The sequence below is a fragment of the Ascaphus truei genome, chromosome 5, assembly GCF_040206685.1.
Source record: "Ascaphus truei isolate aAscTru1 chromosome 5, aAscTru1.hap1, whole genome shotgun sequence".
NCBI lineage: Eukaryota > Metazoa > Chordata > Amphibia > Anura > Ascaphidae > Ascaphus > Ascaphus truei.
The window spans coordinates 132608411-132634638 of NC_134487.1; the positions used below are offsets into that span (position 1 = coordinate 132608411).

The following is a 26228-nucleotide window of genomic DNA, read 5'->3' on the forward strand; positions in this document are numbered from 1 at the left end:
TTCTATCAGCAGATCCACCCCACCAAATATACATTAATAGATATCAATCTATATCTATTTTCATTTATTGGACAGTTACGGATGCAACCCAACTACGTTTTCCTAGAGCTGTGGCACAAAAATCTATTTGTTACTGGGGGCACCCTAGCACAGAAGACATTGTGGGGGCCACACTGACAAATGCCAGCAATAAATAAAAAAAATAATATATATATATATATATATATATCACACACGCACCTCATCTAGTTTCTGATCGAGCCAGGTAGCATCATCAGAAGCGACTGATAAAATACTGTCATCTTGTTCAGTTAACTCCACACTTAACTTCCTGTCCTAAATATATGAAACAAGAGACATCTAGTTAAAATGACTGGTTTAGACATTTAATGCTCATAACAAAACAAAAAGCAGTGTAGGACAGCCACATCAGAGTTTGACTTTATATTTGCACCATCACAGAATTCAAAGTTAATTTGGTTGGGTCAAATATGAGAGCGTTGTTAATGAAGTTTCTTGTCTGTGCTGAGGTTGGTGCCACCTTGTATAGTGTTAGTAGACTATTGCAGGATTCCCTATTATGAGAATTAAACCGTGACAAAATACATCCACATGGGTACCAACTAAACTACAGATTCCATATTTTAATGATTTACCTTCAGCCTTTTTGCATGTATAATGCTTAGAATCTGTAAACATTTTCACACAAAAAAAACCTTAAACTAACAAAATTCTTGGTCTTTTATGTTTTACGTTCATGTTATTAAAAATGGCAGTATATCCCAGTGTCTAAGGGAAAGTGATGCAGGATAAGATACCTTTTAGTGGACAGAGTATTTAATAAATGACGTTATAATGTTCAGAGCTTTCGAAACCTTGTACTGTAGGTTTTCTTCTTCAAGTGCACTTTTGTGACCTTTTGTGCACTTGAAAGCTCTGAACACTAAAACTTCATCTATAAGAAACCCTAATGTTGGTCCACTGAAAGTAATCACAACCTACTGTACATGTAATCTACTTTTCTCCAGGATCAATATACCTTCCTAGAACTACAGTCTCTAGGACAGTTTTTTCAGCTGGGGTTCTATGAATCCTTGGGTTCCCCAGGCATCCCTAATGGGTTCCCTGCACTTTTCAAGGTCATTTGAAAATTGTACCATATACAGAAGAATTTACAATGCATCTGATGTCAGATGCGCTTTTAGAGAGGGTTGGGGTTCCTTACAGTGCATCTGATCTCAGACATGCTATTACAGAGGGTTGGGGTTCCTTACAGTGCATCTGATCTCAGACTCGCTATTAGTGAGGGTTGGGGTTCCACAGAATGTCCGAATTTAATTATAGGGTTCCTTAACCATAGAAAAGTTTAAAAAAAAACTGTGTTCTAAGGGGCTAATGCTATGTAGCCCAAAATGGATTGGATGAAAGCTCCTGTTGATTAATAAGGGAGTTTTTAGATGATGATGCTTCAGATTATATATAATCATCAGCCCCTAAATATTAACCTGTGAATTAAAAGCAGCCCAACAAATGAATGTAATGGATTTTTGTAGAGAAGAACAGACAAAATAAACCTGAGGATTTTGCATACACCAAGAAATACCCAATTGAAAATAAAGATAGACTAGATACAATAGATTTAGTTACAAGAAAACAATGTGAACCTCTGCTTCTTGCTTGTGTGGGACTTGGGAGTTTGCTTCTAATGTCCATAATGACATTTTCTTTAAAGTATGATCTTCTTTACAAATTGGAGCTTCAAGTGCAACTGAGAGGGCGATCCCGTACTCTACAGCTGCATTCTGTCTGCTTTTTCCAGTGGATCTGTAAACACAACAGATTTGATACCATTTCTACTTGTAGTGTGTATAGGTGCAGTTCCTTCTAGCACCACAGGGAAATAACAGCAGTAACACATTTAATAGAATAAATATATAATAATAATAACAATATTATGCATTCAATTAAGATATTCCCTTATTTGTAAAGCAGGACTCACTTCCATTTCAGGCACACTAGTGTGCCATCGCCTATCCCGGTGGTAACAATGGTCTGTCCATCCAAAGAAAAGGCCAGGGAGCGGATACCCCCAGTCTGGAAGGAATGGCAATAGACCTGTGCAAAGCCTTCCTGGTAATAAAAGAAGTTTGACATTACCAAATGTAACTTGCAAGCCTCTCCTATACAGAGGAGATAATCACAGTTATGTGTATAAACATATTCCTGGCATGTTTCTAGAAAGGTGGCATTATTGCATGCAGCGTTTATGGATACTAGGATTTGGGATCTGCATGAAGACATTTAGTTAATCAACAGCAAATACAAATATCATTTGTGAGCACATTCATATGTCTCAGTCAGGTCTACAGCCCTGCTTTTCACTATTAACTATACAATAAATCCACTGCAGCCAGCGATTCTAGGAAATGACATGCAAATGAGCACTTTGCATACCATTTGCCAAAATGCTGTACGGTGGATGGTTTTTGACACTTTGTTTAACCACCATAGCTTATTTAATGTGTAGTTAATCAACAAAAATTAGAATTCAATAAAAAGATCAAATGAGGTTTCAACATCAGTCACAATACTACCACTCTGTGGCCACAACAAGAAAATAGCCAAACTCCATGTCAGGTAGTTACATCTTCAATATGCGCAAAACTCGTATTATCACAGAGCACTGCATTGGTTTAAATGGATTTAAAAGAGGATTAGACATATGTATGGAGGGTTTAATAACCAGTAGCTATAAACACACGTGCCAAATATGCTGAGACTGCATGAACCATTGGGAGCAGAGGGCCCACTGCAGGAAGCAGGTTACACGACACATCTTACCCCGTGTAGTCGAAAAATAGAACCTTGTGCCTTTATGAGGTTTCCATCTTACTTTGCCTGTCATGTATTAAACGAAACATACTTTTTAATAGAAAACACATATATTGTGTCTTCGTGTTGGAATGTTGTTTACCTGCTCCTTTTTCCTATATCTTCTGAGAGTTAAGATGGACTTCTGTCATTTTTAACACCCTTTTTTCGTTATTTCTCATTTTGCTCAAAATATATATATATGTAAACAAAATTGCTATTCCACTAAAGAAATAATGTTAAGGCTGAAAACACATTAAGCTGAAGAGTATTTACCATGGTAACCGTATCTTGAATATATAAAATGCCATCTCTTGCTGATACTGCCATCCACTTGTGGTGGGGTGACAAGCAAAGAAACCCAGGTCCAAGTTGGCTTCCTCGCACCTTCTTCTCTGCAGTCAAAACGGTCACGAGATCACCAGAGGCTTCCTGGGGATAAATGGTCTCCATTCACTAAATACATCAGACAACAGGCCCAGATTCACTTAACTCCCACTCAAATGAATGAGAGTCAGACGTGCTAAAACGTAGCACCCTTTAGTGAATCTGGGCTTCTGGGGGTAATTCTATATGCTCCAAAGTGGCCAACCTGGCCCTTTTCGGTCAAAAACCTGTATTGGTGTCAATAAAGGTTTCTGACCCAAAACGGTCTAAACCATCAATTTTGAGAATGCAGTGTATAATTACTCCCTTAAACCACTATAACGTAATTTTATTGTAAAAATACCTCATTAGAACTTGTACTTGTCAGATAGATAGATAGATAGATAGATAGATAGATAGATAGATAGATAGATAGATAGATAGATAGATAGATAGGACACACTTCATTATTGGATAACAAAATGAAAGATAATAACTGTGTTGTTAGCTCTTGGGAGTAAACCTAAAGAATTACCCACATTATTTTGAGGAGCAGTCCCTCGTAGAACCAAAATTAATCAATCGCAATAAAATGTTTAGAGGGTTAAATGTGGGTAACTGACAAATTGTTTTTACAAAAATCAGACATAAGCATTTTTAAATATTTAAAAAAAAAAGTTAGTCTGGTTGTAGACATGGTTTGATTGATGGGATGTGACTGTGTTTAACAGGAGCTTGCACTGGGAAAGTTTCTCTCTCCCTTATATCATATTGCTTCCCTGGCATAGACAGACTGGCCTGAGGTTAGAGGTAAAAATGTGCGAATGTCTCTCAAATATTGTCAGAAATATGGACATTTGCAAATGTTTGCGAAGATTATTATGCAAAAATGTTTGCCATTTTCCTCCAAAATATAGCAATTTCTGCCAAATGTACTTAAGTGGAGCTAGAGGTAGGTAACCACCCATTCCTGCTTGTGAGAGAACTATTAGATTCTTTGAGCAGTACAAGCAGTGTACTAAGGCAGGCTGGCAGGGCATGGCAACAACTGTAACCGGTAGTGCTAAGCCCTGCCAGCCTGCCTTAGTACACTGCTTGCATACATAGAAGATGAGACAGAGGCATGTTCTGAATTATTAGTCTATATCTATCCTCCTCCACAGGGCCGGCTGGGAAGTTTGCGGGACTCTGTGCAGTGACATGTACGGGGCCTCGGTTCTTACTTTCTCTGGCACCATCTGCATCTCCCCTCCTCCCGGCATCAACCCCTGCATGGTCCCATCATTATGGCTCCGCGATGTCAAATGGCGCCCCATTGTCATAGCAACGTGACACTATTTGACGTCGCGGAGCCATAATGATGGGACCATGCAGGGGGAGATGCCGGGAGGAGACAAGATGCTGGCAGGAGAAGGTAAGAGAGCGTTACAGAGGCCCCGCATTCAGTTTAATTGTTGTGGGGGAGACCGCGGAAACTCTGTAACAGCGGGGCTCGGTGCAGTGGCACAGACTGCACAGCCACAACGCCGGCCCTGCTCCTCCAGTCCAATCATTCAGTAGGTAAAACTAGTGAGGTCCATCTGGGCCTGGATAAGAGTATGCAACAACTCCCAGACAGGGAAGAACCAGTGCACAGCGTCAGTCATGGGATAAATTCAAAAGGATTTATTCATATTAAAAACATGGACAGAAAAAGTACTGATGCAGTCACTCTGCATCTAAGAGTGACTGCATCAGTACTTTTTCTGTCCATGTTTTTAATATGAATTAATCCTTTTGAATTACTTATCCCACGACTGAGGCTGTGCACCGGTTCTTCCCTGTCTGGGAGTTGTTGCATACTGGTTCCTATTTACCAGGGAGCACGCAGAGCAGAGGATTTGCGTGCTGTTTGAGAATCCAGGCTACAGGCTGCCATACTATGTATCACTATCTACCCGGCAAGAGGTGACGTCAGACTGACCGGAGAGAGAGGCTGGGAGTCCCGTCAGGATTCCCTACAGGCGGAGACGCTGAGTTCCTGAGACCGCTGCCAAACGGAGTGACAAGCGGTGGGGTGGGGGAAGGGCGCTGAGACCCTGCACTCGACGTCATCGATGCCTTAAGTGATGGGCCAGTCGAGATTTGCATCCGGATAAGAGATACGGAGCGGTTCACTAATAGGTCCACAAGATCTAAAACATCGTGACTCTCTCCACTAATCAGCCTGTCACCAAGCCGTGAGTAACTGACTCTCACTGAGAGTAATAACTTTTAAACATACAGCAGAACTGTTCCTCTGTTCTAAGACTGGTGAGATACTTTTGAGCACCGAATTTTGGAGTGATCTTGCTCTGATATTATCCCTGGATAAGAGTAGGTGGCAGGTGCCTTTGCACATTCAAAGTGGTTGAGGCCTGTTGTCCACTATGATCCTCTCCCTCGCTGTCACTGTGTAAGGTCAGTCAGTAATCAATCATCATCATCAAGCATTTACTGCCTGTGATACTGTTTGCTTCTGTCCTATTTATGGTATTTGCATAACATTTTCTAAAGAGGGCATTTTTGCCACTAGAATTTACAGTAAATAATTAGTCGTCAATCACAAATATTGGTCAAGCTTAAAAACTATTTACTGTAAATTTTGGTGAGTATAGTACCCTCCAGAAAATGTGATGGAAATTCTTGTTGATGACGAGGCAAAAGTTTTTGTGATCGTAGAAAGTCCACAGTATATTAAGGTTTTGTGAGCCTGTGCAAAGGTTTCACACATCTCAAGTTAGAGGAAACACTTCAACATTCACAGGCCCAGATGAAGAGAAACCTATGTTTGCTTTAACCTTAATTATGTGTGTTTGAGAACACCAGTAAAAATGTTAAATTGTTTACAATATGTTTCCCCCTCCCCAGAAATTAAAGGGATTATCCTTGCTGGAGACACCTGTGAACGATTCTAAACCATCTCTTTACCACTCTAGCAGTAAAATGGTTAACGGACAATCATCACAAATCCCTATGTACTTCTGGTACCCCAACATCAATAATTACAATCCTCCAATTCACTGATGTTAAACATACAGAATATAACTACATATATATTTAATAGCACTTATTGACTCTGACCAGGCAACACTATATGAGTCCAGCTGAGCTGGATCGCCTGTTGCTGCGATTTCTACCTTGCAAACTCACAATATATGCTTGTTTTATATCTACCGGTACTAAATGTGAGTGCGATTACAGTCAAGGGGTATTGAAGCATTTGCGAAGCACAGACCTGCCACACTAAGGGCTGTAATATAGTGCGCCTGCACGTGGCGCGCACGTTACGTTTGTATGTTGTCAGCGGTGACGAGTACGGCTAGTAGGCGTGGCTCGGACGTCACAGCGTTAGGCAGCGCTATGATTGGCTCACAGTGTCATGTGACTCGGCAGCAGCGCGAAAATAAAAAATTCTTGTATTTGCTCTGATCTGTCGCACCACCGCTCGCAGCCGTGTGCGCGCGCGTCTCAACTGTATCAACGTCAGCCTCCCGCGGTCAATTATCATCGACGCGCGTGCGCACACGGTAGCAGCATTATCTTCTAAATCCTAGGGGTGGTTTTTTTCCCATAAAGGAGTTGTGTAGTATTAGATAAAACGTACTGCATTCGTTCCAACTCTTTATGCTCTTTTTAACGCGTTTTAATGTTTTAAGCTTCCTTGGGTTACTATAACAACCATTTCAAAAAGCACAGCACTTCCTCTTTTGAAATAGGCGGCCATATTGGGTGCCCTGGAAAGCAGGATCTTTGCCAATCGATCACGCGAGAACGGGTCGATCGGCAGCTTTGATAATTACATTGCGCTAAAGGTAAGCAACTGCTGCATTTATTATTATTATTATTATTGACGAGAGAGATAATGAGATAATGTCCCTGGAAGTTCAAATTCAAATGCATTCAATTTCTGTGTTTTTGCCAAGACTATTATTGTTTTCTGTGTGGTGTGAGGCTTTAATAAGCGTGTTTCAACGGCACATTTGAACTAGGGGGCTATAACTGGATACGGACCAGATCCGTGCCCCGAGCTAAGTACCGCACTTTGTGAGCTCCTGTGCACACTGTTCATTAACACTTAGATTACCATTTCTACCAACCTACAGTTAGGGTTGATTAACCCTGCATTTAGGGATCCTCCACGACCAGAGTCATTTCCACATTTTAGCCTATTGCGGCTGTACTAAACCATCACTAGTGAGCTTTCACTCAATTACTGCATATTTTGCATAGCATTTTTGGCATATACCTTTGCATGGTCAGTCCACCGTCACCTGTATCTATTTTACAGGCTTTTTAACCTTGTTATTGCTGAACCAGGGGTCTAACTATTCAGTTAATGATTGTTCATCACTGCTAATCAGCAGATAGGTAGGATCTCTACCTTTCCCCCCTAGATTTCAGTTTAAGTATTGTGTATTTCTGTCTGTTTTGTGTGTTGTTTTACCACTGTCAGTTGTTCATTTATTTCAACGATTTTGACACTTATTTTAACTAACATAATTAAAGCATTTTAATTTTAAGTTTATCATCATTACATTTTCACATACAACGAGTGCTGCCCTGAGGGTGTCTTTGTTCTCTAGTAATCATCCTGTTCTCTCCCCTTATTGCACCGTTGTTTATCTCACTTTATTATAGGCTGATGCGAGGGTCTTCATCCCCTTCCCTTTCCCCCATTGTTGTATCAAATGCATTCAATGCAGAACAGACATACCTTTGGGAGCACAAATTTGTACATGAACGGCAAATAGCTGCAGTAACCAATGACGGTGTTGGCATTGCTTCCCATAACTGCATGAAACAGAGGGTGTTCCACTTCGTAATGATGCTTCTGGATCAGGCCATCTTTAAGCATCCCTCTTTCATCAACGTATTGAGCAGGACCTAGAAAATCAGAAGATAATAAAAGACTATTACTACAGAAACTTTTCTAGTAAAAGATAAAGGAACTCCTTTGGCCCCCCAGACCGTTGTCAGTGATACTTTGCAACAATGAAATGTACAACATTTACTTGATAAGATGTGTGGTGTCAGAGAAAACATTCCCAGTTTTGTCCCTCCTTCCTCTTCTGTTTTCTCTCCTGTGGAGCAGACAAGAGCCATAGCTTTGATTTGCTTTGTATCCTTGGAGCTCCATGTTGACAAGGACATAATGTCTCCATCAACGACTGTAAAACAAGATGAGATTGTATGACTTTGCAGTTGAATGTTAATAAAGATTACTGGGTACTTATTACTGTGTACATGAGATTACTTAGTGAATCAAGGCCACAGCCCTTTTTAGTTTTTATTATATATATATATATATATATATATATATATATATATATATATATATATATATACATATATATATATATACATATATATATATATACATATATATATATATATACATATATATATATATACATATATATATATATACATATATATATATATATATACATATATATATATATATACATATATATATATACATATATATATATATACATATATATTGTGACAGAAACCAGGGGATGGTAATAAATTCCGTATATAGGGCTCCCAGGATACTAGACAGTTTCTATCCTGTTTGGCCTGGGAGTGCAGCCTTATAATACATACACTCCATCCCACAGTTTGGCAAGCGCTGGAACTGAGGGATGAGAGATCCAGACCAGAGTTTGTCTGCTGCCTGATTTCTGTCTCCTGTCATGCTAATTAGGAATCAGGTATGAAAGACTGATTTCCTGTTTGCTCTGGTCTCCCCACAAGAGCCAGGAGGCTGGAAGGCTGCTGAACTACAGAGGGGAGAAGCCTCTTCCCCAAACAGGTTCAATCTTTCTGTTCATTTGTGTAAGACTGCAAAAGTACCATGTTTTGATGTTGGAAGTGGAAAAGCCACTTCCAACCCTGAGTCAGGGATATCTAAGTTAAGTTATCGCTCAGGTGAGCAGCTTTTGTTTTGATCTGTTTTCTGTTGTATGCACTGTGGCAGTCTCAGTGCCTGGGACTGAATAAACCAGGCATAGCCTGTTTAAAGGAACAGTACGTGACGCCTCATCATTTAACCTACCCTAAAAGACCGTGTTCTAAACAGTCCCGGACAAACGACGGAGCCCCGGAGTAAGCCGTTTGTCACATATGGTGGAGAATGCGGGCAGAGCACTAGGGGGTCTGCGGGTTGAAGAACTTTGAAAAAAAAAAAAAGTTTTTTTCATCCTCTGCAAACAAGATGGAAGACGTGGTGGGTGCGCTGGTACGCAATGTCGCTGCCCAGAAAGACGCGAATGAAACCCAGCAACAGCTGTTAATAGCCCAGCAAGAAACTAATGCAAACCAGCAGCAGACGAATGCAGCCCATCAACAGCTGCTAATAGCCCAGCAAGAGATTAATGCCAACCAGCAACAGGCGAATGCCAACCAGCAACAGGCGAATGCAAACCAGCAACAGACGAATGAAGCCCTGCAAAACGCGAATGCAAACCAGCAAGAGACAAACCGCTTGCTGAGAGAGGAGCAACAGCGGTTCGCTCAGGGCTTACAGCAGGAACTCGAGATCCTGAGGGGGACTATCAGTAACCTTCCACTGGCAGCGGCAGCCCCAGTTCCGAAAATGACCAGGGCAAGCCACTACCTTCAGAAGATGGGACCCTCGGATGATGTGGAAGCCTATCTTCTCACGTTTGAACGCACGGCACAGAGAGAGGGATGGCCAGAAGCTGAGTGGGCTGGTCTAATCGCACCCTTCCTAAGCGGCGAACCCCAGAAGGCTTACTTTGATCTAGAGCCAGCCGAAGCTAACGTCTATGCAAAATTGAAGTTCGAGATCCTCGCCCGCCTCGGCGTAACCACGGCTGTTCGCGCCCAAAGGTTTCACGCATGGTCCTTCACGATGGATAAAGCCACCCGAAGCCAGATGTATGACCTCATCCACCTCGCCCGGAAGTGGCTACAACCCGAGATCAACTCAGCCAGCCACATTGTGGAACGGTTGGTCATGGACCAGTTCTTGAGGAAACTTCCCTCTGCCTTACGCCGTTGGGTCAGTCGGAGTGACCCCCACAATGCGGATGAGCTTGTGGCCCTCGTAGAAAGGTACAATGCAGCAGAAGAGCACCCGCAACCCACAGTCGTGGAGCAACCCCACTACCCGAGGTTCCAGGACTCTTCCAGAGACGGTAAAAGGGTACCGGGGTTAAGGGGCGCTGAAGAGCGGCGACCACCTTCACGCAGCACCAGCAACAGTGGTTCGCACACTAAGGGCAATAGCCAACATGGGGAGCCGGGAAAAGGCTCTAAGTGGGACACAGACTATGTACCTAAATGTGTAAATTGTCATGAGAGGGGCCACACAGCAAAAATCTGCCCACTAAATTATGAGCCCATGCAATGCAACAGCGTGGAACCTTATTCGCTGTTGTCCCAATGTATGGGCCCTAGCCCAGAGGACCCCTTGAATAACCATCTGTGGGCATTTGTAAAGGTTAATGGTAAGAGGGTTCGGGCACTTCTTGACTCTGGGAGCATGGTCACACTAGTGTCCGAATACCTCTTGCCCATTAAGAAGAAACAGGGAAACAGTTCACAAAGAGTGGCAATTTGTTGTATACATGGGGATAATCATGAATATTCCACTGTTGATGTTTTTTTTGAAACAGAGTTTGGTTCTTTAGATTTCAAGGTGGGTATTGTACCCAAACTGGCACATGATGTGTTAATAGGGACCGACTTTCCCCATTTTCTAAAAATGTGGTCCCCCGCTCAGAATAGCGCCCAGAGTTCAATAGCGGACCATAACGAAGTATTAGAAGAAACAAATCCTTTCCCTTTTTCAGAAATGGAGGTTGACGAGGGCCCAAATAAGAAGGGGGAAAAGGAGGAGTGCTGTAAAATTCCCTTCCCCATCACTACTTTGGTAGGGAATACCCCAAATCAAGATGTTGAGCAGACACTTACCACCCCAGAACCGGATAAGACCCTCGCTGACCTAGAGGTCAGTCCTGGGAGTTTTAAGAAGGCCCAGTGGGAGGACCCCACATTAGCGGTAGCAAGGGGAAATATACGGGACCAGAATAGTACTCCTGGCCAACCAGATAGGTCACTTGCTTACCCCTACTTCGAGGTAGAGAACGACCTAGTATATCGGGTTGATAAAAGGAAATCAGTTACAACTAAACAATTGTTGGTACCACGGACATTCCGTAACGTAGTATTACACCTCGCACATAGTCATCCATTGGGGGGACACCTAGGGGTGGAAAAGACAAAAGAAAAGGTTCTCCGAAGCTTCTATTGGCCTGGGGTTCTGGCAGAAATTACGAATTATTGTTCCTCATGCCCAGAATGTCAGATCACCGCCCCGTTCAAGGCGTACCGCAGCCCATTGGTACCCCTTCCCATAATAGAGGTACCATTTGACCGGATTGCTATGGATCTAGTAGGACCCCTAATAAAGTCTGCTAGGGGACATCAGCATATATTAGTAATATTAGATTATGCCACCCGATATCCGGAGGCAGTTCCCCTACGTAGCACCTCAGCTAAAAACATAGCAAAAGAGTTAGTAGTTCTGTTTTCCCGGGTCGGGATTCCTAAAGAGATTCTATCTGACCAGGGAACACCATTTATGTCCCAAGTAACGAAAGAGCTATGTAAACTCCTAAAAATCAAGCATCTCAGAACCTCAGTCTATCATCCACAAACAGATGGTTTAGTGGAAAGGTTCAATAAAACCTTAAAGAGCATGTTACGGCGGGCGGTTGATAAAGATGGGAAAAACTGGGATTGTTTGTTACCGTACCTGTTATTTGCCATTAGGGAAGTTCCCCAATCATCCACAGGCTTCTCCCCGTTTGAACTATTGTATGGCCGACACCCAAGGGGCTTACTGGATATAGCCAAAGAGACTTGGGAACACGAGGTTACCCCTTACAGAAGTGTAATAGAGCATGTTGCCCAGATGCAGGACCGCATTGCTGCAGTCCTACCCATAGTGAGGGAACACATGGAGAAAGCTCAAGAAGCACAGAGGAATACATATAATAAGGGTGCTAGGGTCAGAATTTTTTCTCCAGGTGATAGGGTACTAGTTCTGGTTCCCACCGTGGAGAGTAAATTCCTTGCTAAATGGCATGGGCCATATGAGGTCTTGGAAAGAGTGGGAGAAGTAAATTATAAGGTAAGACAGCCAGGTAGGAGGAAACCTGAGCAAATTTACCATATAAACCTACTCAAGCCCTGGAAAGATAGAGAAGTCTTGTTAACCCTAGTACCCCCAGGTCCGTCAGAGAATCAAGAAACTGACCCAGAGGTTAGCATAGCTGAAACACTGTCTGTTCATCAGAAACGAGAGGTTCAGAATTTAGTGAAAAGAAACAAAGAAATCTTCTCTATACGGCCAGGTAGAACTAGCGTAATTGAACATGACTTAGTCTCTGAACCGGGGGTCCGAGTTAACCTTAAACCGTACCGAATCCCAGAGGCCAAAAGAAAGGCTATAAGTTTAGAGGTTAAAAAAATGCTAAAACTAGGTGTAATTGAGGAATCCCAAAGTGGGTGGAACAGCCCTATAGTCTTAGTCCCAAAGCCAGATGGTACAACAAGGTTTTGTAATGACTACCGGAAACTAAACGCGGTGTCAAAATTTGATACTTATCCTATGCCCAGGGTAGATGAACTTGTAGAGAGACTGGGCAAAGCCCGATATCTCACAACCCTAGACCTAACAAAAGGGTACTGGCAGGTTCCCCTCACAGAAAGGGCAAAAGAAAAGACAGCCTTCTCAACCCCAGACGGCCTCTTTCAGTATAAGGTGTTGCCTTTTGGCTTACATGGAGCTCCCGCCACATTCCAAAGAATGATGGATAAAATTTTAAAACCACATGCTCGGTATGCTGCCGCCTACCTGGATGATGTGGTAATCCATAGTGAAGATTGGCAATCCCACCTTCCAAAGGTCCAAGCTGTGCTTGACGCAGTCCGGTCTGCTGGACTAACTGCTAACCCCACTAAATGCACTATTGGTCTGGAGGAGGCCAAGTATCTGGGATATTCTATTGGCAGAGGTTTACTCAAACCCCAAACACTCAAAGTGGAGGCGATACAAAATTGGCCAAGGCCAGTTACAAAAAAACAAGTAAGGACCTTTTTGGGCTTAATTGGGTACTATAGAAGGTTTATTCCCAATTTTGCAACTAAGGCAACCCCACTAACTGACCTCACAAAAGCAAGAGGACCGCTAATGGTAAAGTGGTCCCCCGAAACCGAACAGGCCTTTAGAAGCCTGAAAGAAGCTCTCTGTGCCCAACCAGTGTTGGTCACACCTGACTTCTCCAAAGAGTTCGTAGTCCAAACCGACGCATCTGAGGTAGGGCTGGGGGCGGTACTCTCCCAGGAGTCTCAAGGTGAGGAGCACCCCATCCTTTATTTAAGTAGGAAACTAAATCCCCAGGAGAAAAATTACTCCATAGTAGAGAAAGAGTGTCTCGCAATAAAGTGGGCTGTAGAGACGCTCAAATACTACCTGTTGGGGAGAAAATTCCGGTTGGTCACAGATCATGCACCCCTTACCTGGATGTGTCAAAACAGGGAAAAGAATGCTAGAGTGACCAGGTGGTTCCTAAGCCTACAACCCTTTAAATTTTCTGTGGAACACAGGTCAGGGCACAAACATGGCAATGCTGACGGGTTGTCAAGGATGCACTCCCTAATATCCATGGTCGCTCATCCCTCGAGGTCTGAGCTGGGGGGGAGGATATGTGACAGAAACCAGGGGATGGTAATAAATTCCGTATATAGGGCTCCCAGGATACTAGACAGTTTCTATCCTGTTTGGCCTGGGAGTGCAGCCTTATAATACATACACTCCATCCCACAGTTTGGCAAGCGCTGGAACTGAGGGATGAGAGATCCAGACCAGAGTTTGTCTGCTGCCTGATTTCTGTCTCCTGTCATGCTAATTAGGAATCAGGTATGAAAGACTGATTTCCTGTTTGCTCTGGTCTCCCCACAAGAGCCAGGAGGCTGGAAGGCTGCTGAACTACAGAGGGGAGAAGCCTCTTCCCCAAACAGGTTCAATCTTTCTGTTCATTTGTGTAAGACTGCAAAAGTACCATGTTTTGATGTTGGAAGTGGAAAAGCCACTTCCAACCCTGAGTCAGGGATATCTAAGTTAAGTTATCGCTCAGGTGAGCAGCTTTTGTTTTGATCTGTTTTCTGTTGTATGCACTGTGGCAGTCTCAGTGCCTGGGACTGAATAAACCAGGCATAGCCTGTTTAAAGGAACAGTACGTGACGCCTCATCATTTAACCTACCCTAAAAGACCGTGTTCTAAACAGTCCCGGACAAACGACGGAGCCCCGGAGTAAGCCGTTTGTCACAATATATATATACATATATATATATATATGTATATATATATATACATATATATACATATATATATATATATATATATACATATATATATATACATATATATACATATATATATATATATACATATATATATACATATATATATATATATATACATATATATATATATATATATATATATACATATATATATATATATATATATACATATATATATATATATATATACATATACATATACATATACATATATATATATATATATATATATATACATATATACAGTGTTCGACAAACCTATACATTTGCACGCCCCGGGCGAGTGGATTTAACATTGTGGCGAGCTCCTATTGGCCCAAGTAGCACACGTTTGGTACTAGGTGGCGAGTAGATTTTTTTGTTCGGCGAGTAGATTTTTTGGTGATCGACCACTGCATATATATATATATATAATATATAATATATACACACACACTGTATAATAAAATAAATTCAGGTATTAAATACTTTTTAGCTAAATACTCAAGGTGTTTGTAATGATAAAGAGCAGTAGAGGAGGCAAAATGTCTGAGATACTATATGTTCTGCACATTTCTTTCATGAACTGCTACTTGAAACACTCATCTTGTATAGGGAGGAATATTTCTTAGTTAGAGATGTGAACTTTTTTAAGCAGGTATCTTTTTACTTTGTTGTATTAGTCTTTTATCATTTCATATCTTCTTTTTATGAAACAATAAATACAAATTCAAGGATGGAACCATGTGCCCTTGACCAAGTTACTTTTGGGCCTCAGTTATCACCATAAACATTCTTCATAACGTGGATGCTAATTTCTGGTCATTTAGCAAATAGAGCAATAGTAAAATCAATATTGCAAACTTACAATTAGATACAAATAGATTATAAAATGCATAAGGTTGTGCAGATTAAATGGGTCAAATCATACAGTATGTTTATGGGGTAAACTAGCAATGTTGCAACACATTTATATCATGAGAACTTAGTTAACTTATTTAATTTTTTTCGAGAAAATAATTCAAATAAAATTGCAGGAAAAAAAAAAAACAATTCTACCTGTTGTCGCATTCAATTTTGTGTCATATAAAATGACTAAGGTATTTTTTTAATGTCATATGATTTGTATCTCATATCAGAGTAAAATGTATTAGCAGTGAAATAATCGGTATTGAGTGTCGACGAGCATGTGGAGCTCTAACATATGCTGCAATAAGGGAGCTATCCAGCAGCTGTTTAGTTCAATGCTAGAGCTGCTGCGCTGAATAGCAGAAGTTGTGGGTTCTGATCCTGTTGACACTGACAGTAGTATCCCCTTCATCACAAGGGGCCTTTGGCTTTTCACTATAGGTATTATGAAAATAATTTTAGGAGATGTAGGTGTGAGTCATTTAAATATACTTTTTATATCCCATTAACATATCTCCCTGGCATACAAGGTGTGTTCCTTTATGAGTACCGGTGTTTCTCCACATGTTATTTGGTGGGAGGTTCAAAGGTGTGTGTGTATATATATATCAAGTAGCAGGATGCAGGAAGTGACGTCTGTGCTCTGGAGCTTGCATCAGATCAGATGAAATCCGCTGAGACGGATGAAACGCGTAGGGTCACGTGGTACAGGAAACTACGGTGGCCAAGCAGCTCAAGCTCCAGAGCACAGACGTCAGTTCCTGCATCCTACTACTTGATCGGTGGAAGATTGAATACAGCCAGAAACACCTACTATCCCTGCAGAAGTGAAGGAGAAAGGTTGTACCGGCAGCATATCCCACAGCAGAGCTGATTCACAGCAGCTATATTTGCATGCAGATGGAAGACTTCTGAAACTTGGACATCAGCGTGGTGCATGGGCTTGTCCCATAAATTGCTTATTTTAAACTGACAAAGTGTGAGTTGGCAATCGTCTGTTCATGAAAATTAAAACCTTTTAAATCTGAATTTACACAAGGATCGGGCACTTTTTCTTTCTTCTTTTTTTCTTATACATATATATCTATATATATATATCTATATATATCTATATATCTATATATATATAGATATATAGATATATATAGATATATAGATATATATATATATCTTTGAATTCTACTAAAATAGGTATCTATCTCCTCTCTCTTATGAGATAACTAACAGCCATTATTTTTGCATATAATTAGCTTTGTGGATACCTGTTCATCTCGGGGAACACAATGTCTGTTACCTATTTAGATCACGTTATTCTGCCCTGATTTAGCAGAACTTTGTGGATCTGGCCCTTGGTTTTATTACCTGTGTATCCGAGAACCTGAAATGAACTGGAGGGTCTTGCATCTAAAATAAAAATGTGCCCATCTGCAGATCCAGTCAGAAGGACATGACCTCCTTGGTCAAATCTAAAGAAGAAAACAAATATCAAATGTGGCACAGGTTGTTCTTATTTCAGTATTGTGTGTATAATGTGGAGAAGAACAATCTTTCATTTCAAAGCTTATCAGCACTTGCGCTCATATTATAGAACTTGAAAAATACACAGAAAACAAAGTAGGTATAGAAAACTCCCCAAAACAACGAGGGCATTCAGGGGTATGCAAAAATAACTATTTATTCAACAAACACAGCAATATTCACACAAAATAAAACCCCAAAATGGTCAGCAGGTAAGTCCTCACCATCTACTGCCCCATTAAATTAAACCCCCCTCCAAATACCAATAACTTAGGGGATTCACAAAGCTTCGATAAGTGTTATCCGATCTCGATCTGCTTTAACTGCCATTCATGTTAACAGCAGTGAGCAATAATTGAGCTCAGATATCCCTTACCAGTGGATCTCAGCGAAAGAATCTTACACTTGCGAAGAAAGACCCTCTTGTTTGTTGATCTTGTTGATTTACATGACGTGATTTAGCAATAGTCTTTGTATTTAAGCTTCTTGAAGTGTATACAGATGCTCAGTATTATATAGTAGAGCATATTCAGTGTCTGGCATGATGAAGCAGAGCTCATCTACAAAAGTCTACACTGGTCTTTTTTTTTTGTATACGACAACACAATTTACTTATATTGTTATGGTGTCAGTGTGGTTTTTAATAGGTTACTGTATACTGTTCTATATTACAAATATTTGCATGAAATAAGAACAGGAAGAAGTGAAATTATGTTTTTTTGCACCGCCACTAACTCACTGCAGATGTTGCACAGGAACACGATAAAGACTTGTTCTTTGAACAATTCGAGGAGCATCTACTTTGAGAACATCAATGAAATAGATATGTCCAGTGCTGCTTCCTACAGCCGCGTAATGGGACGAAGGACAGCATGCCATGGAAGTAGCCTTAGGAAGAAAATGAAAAAAGAAACAAAAGTATGTATCTACCATAAGTGACGCATAGTTTGTACTTAAAATAAAATTCATATTAGTATTTGGTTGGGGATCATTATATGAGAATATTGTCAGTTATACAACCGAAGGAGCGGGGTGTTTGTGCTTTGAAGTTTTTTTGACGTATACAGCCGAAGGAGGAAGGTTCACCTGATACATGCAGGGGTAGGAGAGGCATTACACAAACATAGTGCCGAGTTATTCTATGCACGATATTTAGGGTTTGTCTTTAATGGCGAGGTATCTTCATTAAAGATGCAATCTACCAGGTGTTAGTCAAAGGCAGCGCGTAGGTTCAAAACGACAGGACTCGTCATTTCCTCAACCATGCAAGATGTATCTGGAAAAGTGGAATCATTTCCAGCAGATGCGAAAAGATCCTTTAAAGAGTAGAGATATTGTTCTTGATTTAAAGAAATCCTAGACCAGGGGTGGGCAACTCCAGTCCTCAAGGGCCACCAACAGGTCAGGTTTTCAGGATATCCCTGCTTCAGCGCAGGTGGCTCAATGAGTGGCACAAAGCAGGGATATCCTGAAAACCTGACCTCTTGGTGGCCCATTGAGGACCGGAGTTCCCACCCCTGGTCTAGACTCAATAAAAATTGGGCCCAGCTCTTTGGAACGCTTTATAAAGAGGATTATGCAATATTTATTTTTGAATAACAAAAACAAAAATACTCTTTCTTTAAGAAAGGAAATGTATTGGGTTTGTACGTAAACAAAGTTATTTGATGAAATGTATATGTTTGTATAGAAGTTTGCGTGATGCATTGCCCCATTTCCCGTTTGTGTTTGCATCAAAGGTAAAAGTGTTTCTTACACTTGGTCGTAAATAGTTAGCCAGAAAAGTTTACGACTCCTCAGACCCGACTTCTTTTTATATGCGAATACAAGATACAATGTGAAGCACAGAGATGCAGAGTTTGATACATCTAATTACAGTCTGTACATCATGTAACCCTTCCCTAACTTCTCCTATTGAGACTCCCCAAATCAAAAGCGGGCGCACACAACGCAAAATTTGTAGCAAATACTTGAATTCATTGATGTGAAATGAAAATTATGCACATTGTATGTATGCATCTATGTTTTTATGTATGTATGTATGTATGTATGTATAACTTTATTTATATACAGTAGTGCCATCCATGTACATAGCGCTTCACAGCAGTAATACACGTGACATAATAATATAACACATAATGGGAATAAACACTTGAGAGATAGAAGTAACATTAGAAAAAGCCCCGAAGAGCTTACAATAGAATTGGTAAGTAGGAAGAACGTACAGAGACAGTAGGGGTGTGTTCTGGTAAGTGCGTCTGCAGGGGGCCAAGGTCGATGTATGAGGTGTATAGTATCAGCTACGTAACTACGTATATGCTCTGTTAAAGAGGTGTGTTTAAAGATGGGTGTAAAGGTGGATAGACAGGGTGCTAGTTGGATATTGAGAACAGCATCTAGAAGTGTGGGAAAGTGATTGAGAAAGGTTTAAGGTGGGAGAGGGCTTTTGATACATACATTTTATTTCAAATTTGCCTTGATACATCACTACCATTGTATGCTGTACCCTTTTGATCCCTCAAACTTCAACCACTAATATGTAGTAAATTTAAACCTTCAAAATCAATCATGATAGTTACAAACATTCTATGTATCGAGTTTTGACACCCACTAAGCAATTGCGGGGAATCGCAGAAGCAATGTTCAGTCGACTAACTCTTCTGACTTCTCTAATTTAAAGGTCTCTAGGTGCAATCTGCAAAGAAAGTGTTTGCAGAATACAATGTGGAAGTTTCACTTTTCTATCGTCCAAAAAGATAAACCATGTATGGTAAGTTAGACTCAGTGGATGGATATTTTACTTAAAAATTAAGCAACACAAGAACTGTAATAGACGGTATTTTAAAATGGTAGTGAAGATTCTTTGTAGGTAGTGATACCATTTGAATGGACCATTAACAGAGTTCTTCATGTAACATGAAGAAAAGACACGTGAGTTTTCAAAAGCTCTGTGTGCATTATTTGAGAAGTGATCTACATGGTCCCGTGCATAACATGTGTGAATAACATCACGTAGGGATCCAAAGACTAATACTGACTGTAACAAAGAACAAGCGCAAACAACTCCACACAGCAGTGAAAGATTAATATTAAATACAAATATTTTCTCATACAATACAACCATACCACTCAGACAACAAATTAAATGCTACTCCATAGAAAAGACTTTCCAAGAGGTCTCAAAACCGATTCTCAAAACATACTCCTCTCAGTGTTACTGTATGTTTTAAAAATAATATTGCACTATACGTTAACATTCTCCTTAAAACATACCCTGAGAGAAGTTGCGCTCCCCTTTGTTTCTGAAATATTTACACTTAATAAATGTTGGTAGTTTGCCCTGATGAATGCTCAAAATGTATTCCTAAACCATTGGCACTTGTATCCTTCCATCATATGCTTTGTGAAGTTATTGTGTGTTGAGTGAAATAGAATTGTTTTGACCATTGTAAATGAACACTAGATACCTGTATATTAAGACTCAGAGTGCCGACGCTTGCTCCATCATCCAATGACCACACCTGCACTACTCCGGACATTCCTACGGTCTTAAAATTACGAGACAGAAAATATTCAGATCAGAATAAGCTAAAACATACAGGGCCAAGCTTAAATACTAAGCAATGCTATTTCCCAAGACACCTTCCAGCTCCGGAATACTTCTCATAGTCCATTTACTTGAATGCACAGGAAGGTGTTTTCCATCCCCAGAAGGTTTCTTCCATCGCCGGAAGGTTTCTTCCATCGCCGGAAGGTTTCTTCCATCGCCGGAAGGTTTCTTCCATCGCCGGAAGGTTTCTTCCATCGCCAGAAGGTGTCTTGTGGAATAGCACCACATAGTAGATATTGGACACACTGCTTTGTAAACAAATACTGACAAGCTAATAAACGTAAAAACAAGCAGTTTGTAGGATCTGCAATAACATTGGAAACACGTTACCACGTACTGTATCACAGATATCACATAACGGCAAAATGTTATGGCAGTTTGGTCCAATTCTGTTTTTTTAGACTGCAAACTGCCCATTAGGAATCTGGGGTTTGTAGTTCTATTTTTTTTAAATATGATGTAGGCTTATAGGCAAGTTTGCCACCACTCCGGGTTTCACCCGGAGACTACGGGTTTTAGCCTTGTATCTCCGGGCTATGGGTTTACCAAGTAAACCTCCGGGTGGCGGAAACCCTGGGGGGGCGGGGTGGGGGAGGGGGGAAGCGGGCTGCGTCTCCCGACGTGCTCCAGCATCTTCACCCTGCAACTGTTCTCAGTATGGCCTTGCGGGGTCATATGGCACGTTGCCATGAAAACGGGAATGCTACGTGACGTATCCGCGTCACGTGATGTCCATTGCCATGACAATGGGACGCTACGTGACATAATGACGTAACACGGCGCAGCTTCCCATTGTCATGACAACGCGGCGCCATGTGACACCGCAGGGTCATATTGAGAACAGTTGCAGGGGGAAATGCCGGGACACGCCGATGATAAGGTAAGCGTGGACTTTAAAAAAAAATCTCCGGGTTGGCCTTCAGTAGAAGGTGGCAACCCTGCTTATAGATGGGGTTTGAGCACCAGTACAGTATGTACAGTACATAGTACCAGAGTCACAAAACAAAATATTATAGTTTGATTAACACTGCTGTATTTAGATTGCACGTGAGAATAAGAACTGTAACTCAGGTACAGACAATAATTTGTGTTTGTGTGTTTTGATTAAGGTACATGAGAAGCAAAACTAAGATTGAGAATATTTTTGATGTAAAAAAAATCTATAGAAGTACATCACTGTTTATGCTATGGTACATAGAGCGAGTCTTCTAAAACAGTCGTGTTTTTTTTTTTAACAAATAAATTTGTTCACGGCCAATAGATTATTAATGGCTTTAGTCTAAATAAACAAATTATGATTACATAGTTATATATAAATATGGCTTTAGATCATAGCTGAAAAGTTAACGGAGGAGGAGAGAGTTACCAAGCAGTATTTGTTTCCACAAGTCAAGAAATCAGCAGAAAGCAAATCCTCATTGTACACATTTAATATGTTGAATGTGTCTCCAGGGTGTCCATGGCTGTATATGTACAGTGAACCCTGAAAAATAACAGACAAAAAAAAGACAAATCAGTTTTCTTTACCCAAAACGGCAATTCTCTGTGGATTTGACTATCTGGCTTTGAGTATACTCGTGAAGTGAATACCTATACACTTTCAAATCTCCCATCCTAAGGGAGGCCTTGAAGTGTCCTCAGTATTATCGTGATAAATAATTAACATTAAAACGTTTACATTCAAGTAGCCCTTATATATTCATATGTTTTCAATTCTTTAACCCAGTCTGGGCATTCGTCTCTATCAAAAGTCTGCAAATAGTGGAGTAAATTCCAGAGCCAACTTTCCATCAGTAGAGGTTTCAATTATGTGCAATATTTACCAGGTGTACTGCATCAGTTCCTATTGTGGGCATAATATTTCTTAGTAAAAGTATGACATTCACTTTTGACTGATTTTGTTTGTCACTTTAGTAAATGAAGGAATTAAAGTAAACAAGACACATTAGCTCGTACCTTATTTGTTGCAATTGACAGAATTTTGTAATTGGGAGAAAAACTGATGTTTTCAATGGGTTCCTCTACTTTCCAGCATTCTTCAACATTAAACTCCGAACCTTTTATATGACAGAGATGCAAAACACCATCCTATATTTTGAAACACCAACACAAGGATTAGCACATCAGAGATCCTTAGTTGAAATAAAGTATTAACGATTAAAAATGTTTCAGATTCCGTAAGATCTAACCAAGAGCCAGGTGGAGCAGGTTGATGATGCTGAACCTGATATACAGTATGACAAAAAAGATAAAGCCCCAGTGCTACATCCAATATGACAAATTATGTAGTTTATACTTATCTGTTTTTCTATTCATAAGTGAGGATCCCTTAGTTAAATTCTTTGCCCAAAGCATTTTAAGCTTGCAAACCACGCCAAGGTATCCCCTCTTTTGCAAGTCCCAACACTACTGTACCCGCAAAAAGTTCTCATAACCCCATTCATTCTTGCAAACCTCAGGAAAAATCTCGACCTGCATGCTATTGTATATGCAAAATGGGATGTGTTTCAGAAATAAAATCTATGGGGGTTTGTAAAAGGTACTTACCCCTGTTAAGAAATGTGTCTCTAATCCAGCAGTGTGCTGGTTAATTGCTGGTGTGCAATTAACCAACTCCACCTGGCTGATTAGAGCTCTCTCAGACATAGCCTGTTCTGAGACAGGAAGAAAAAAAACAAGGATTCCTGAGCTCACAATTGGAGCTGACCTAGGAAAGACAGACCAGAGGATTTCCTTACTGGACACTGGACTAACCAGAGGACAGATGTCTTGAGCTGCAAAGAGACTGCAGGCTGACAGCAAGACAAAGGGGAGCAGACTATACCTGGACAGACATTGCCTTAGCACACAAAGGTGCTCACACAGGAGAGCAGAGAGGCTTCCCCTACAGCTACAAGAAACAGATAAGACATTCTTATATCTGTATATATGTTTATATATTTGGGGCTGGTAAATAGCTTAGCTAACCACCCAGTTAAAGAGGACTGAACTACATGTGTAGCTATTCTCCAAAGTGGAGCAGGTTTTTTGTTTGGCTTATTTTCATATGATTTGCTGTGTTAAAGGGACAGGAGCAATAAGGCCTAATTTTAGTTTCACTTTAAACGGTCTCCATTGCGTACCTCTGAACACGTCTCTTACAGGGTTATTAATCATACTGTGGTAGTAGTGCTCATCAGGTCATGACCATATCAAAACTTCCATTCAATTTCAATGGCTCTTCCCATGCAATATTTCAGTTCAATGAATAACCCTATATAATGCTGCTTGGCAAAATCTGCTGTATTGTATGTCTTTATTTATATCGCGCCAAAACTGTACTCGGCGCTTCACAAAGACTACAGTACAGGGAATTATAATAATACAATAAGTGCAGCAAAATCAGACAATATGAAAGGAAGCCCCTGCCCAGAAGAGCTTACAATCTAAGAGGTTTGATGGGAAACTTACAGAGACAGCAGGTGAGGGAATAAGTGCTGTAGATGGCAGTGCTTGGTCACAATGGGTGGTAGGAGTGACTGAGTGTGGGACAGTAACCATGAGTGCAGGCTGTTGGGATGCTTCATTTGTGGGGCAAGTTTTAAGGTTAGTCAAATAACTGAAGGGTTAACACACTTTACAAGGGAAGAGATGGCAGGGAGGCATGGGTGAAATCAGGTGTGTATGTCTGGCTTCAGGCTTAGGGGAGATCCCCAGCAGCAGGAAGGAGCAGATAGAGGGTGTGAATAGAGGATTTGTGGGGGTGCTCTTTATTGAGGGGTAAGAGAGAGGTGTATAAATAATTGTGCAGTGGGGAGTGGGGAAGTTGGAGAAAACAGAAACGTTCCCAAAGAAGTGAGGAAACAGAAAAAGCAATAGGGAGGGAATAGTGAGATGCAGGAGGAGAGATTCCATGTTATTGGAGGATAGGAAGAGTACAAAGAATCACAGCTTTGCGAATGTTATGTTCTCACAGTTGCAAAGTTGTTGTGCAGAGTCCCAATCTTCACCTCCAATTTCAACTCCAAAATTAACTTTGCCACACACGGTAACTGGGACACTTAAGATGGGTCACAGCCAAGAAAGTCTGTCTTAAATACTATATTCACATGCAATTGAATAACAATTAAGGGAGAGGTTGCCCATTCAGCTCAATGAAACATACCCCAATAGTTTAATTAGAACCTGGTGTTTTAATACTTACAACAGTGACCCAACACAGCTATACAAAGAATATGTGCTATCATATGTTACCACATTTTTATAAAAAGCTTTCTGATACTATATACACAATATAGAATACAAATAGATACACACACACACACTAGAGTATCCAAATAATACAAAGAGCTGAGTAGTTTGTGTAATGTCGTTCTTAGAAATAACTACATGAAATGCTGTATTAGAACAAGAAAGTGTGCTATCCATAAGATATTAAACAGACTTACACTTCCAGCTACATAGAGTCCATGTTTATGATGTGCCATCGTCTTTATGCTTCCATTATTCAGACCAAACTTGGGCGATGGTCCTGAAAACATATATTGTGCTTATGGGGTTTCAAATGTACATCTGACAGAGAGCAAACACACACTGCTATATATCACATTCTATGGGAAACACACACTGCTATATATCACATTCTATGGGAAACACACACTGCTGTATATCACATTCTATGGGAAACACACACTGCTGTATATCACATTCTATGGGAAACACACACTGCTGTATATCACATTCTATGGGAAACACACACTGCTGTATATCACATTCTATGGGAAACACACACTGCTGTATATCACATTCTATGGGAAACACACACTGCTGTATATCACATTCTATGAGAAACACACACTGCTGTATATCACATTCTATGGGAAACACACACTGCTGTATATCACATTCTATGAGAAACACACACTGCTGTATATCACATTCTATGGGAAACACACACTGCTGTATATCACATTCTATGGGAAACACACACTGCTGTATATCACATTCTATGGGAAACACACACTGCAGTATATCACATTCTATAGGAAACACAAAGGGACAACACCCACTAAGCAGTGCTACTTCATAAGACACCCTCCAGCATGGCTTAGTAACTGCAGTGTTTTATGACCCATTCTCCTGAATAAGCAGATAAAGTGTCTTCAGCATGGAACAGATCTTATACAGTCGCACTTCTTAGCAACTATGGGCCAAGATGCTGAATTAAATACCTATAGGGATACAGATTACAGCGCTAAATTGTTAACCTTGGAGAATATACATCTTTATTTCAATGCTGAGAGTGTCTCGGCAATTTGTTCTTTTAATGTTTCTTATTGTGTGTTAAATGCAAACATTTATATAATATCTTTCTTGGCATTTCTCTGCTAATTCACTTGGTTGTAGATTCAATAAATAAAGCAGTGCGGATCATATTTAACAAGCGATATTAAACCATGAGGCAAATTACGGCCCATTGAAGTGAATGAGTCATACGGTGCCATGTGACTTGGATGTATGTGTAATATAATTTATATCGCGCCAACAGTGTACATGGCGCTTTGCAATACA

General features: G+C 40.6%; 1 protein-coding gene across 1 annotated transcript in view; it reads right to left on the minus strand.

Moving 5' to 3' along the window:
- The window catches only part of CFAP43 (cilia and flagella associated protein 43), a 127229-nt gene that overhangs the window by 50929 nt on the left and 50072 nt on the right, over window positions 1-26228 (minus strand). Inside the window, exons 7-18 of the mRNA XM_075600874.1 lie at window positions 25106-25188; window positions 22635-22766; window positions 22045-22161; window positions 20536-20616; window positions 17808-17956; window positions 16913-17016; window positions 8271-8426; window positions 7973-8142; window positions 3148-3303; window positions 2000-2130; window positions 1665-1824; window positions 241-336 (exon numbers count right to left, since the gene is read on the minus strand). Coding sequence (XP_075456989.1) covers window positions 241-336; window positions 1665-1824; window positions 2000-2130; window positions 3148-3303; window positions 7973-8142; window positions 8271-8426; window positions 16913-17016; window positions 17808-17956; window positions 20536-20616; window positions 22045-22161; window positions 22635-22766; window positions 25106-25188 — 1535 coding nt within the window. The remainder of the gene's footprint in view (window positions 1-240; window positions 337-1664; window positions 1825-1999; window positions 2131-3147; window positions 3304-7972; window positions 8143-8270; window positions 8427-16912; window positions 17017-17807; window positions 17957-20535; window positions 20617-22044; window positions 22162-22634; window positions 22767-25105; window positions 25189-26228) is intronic.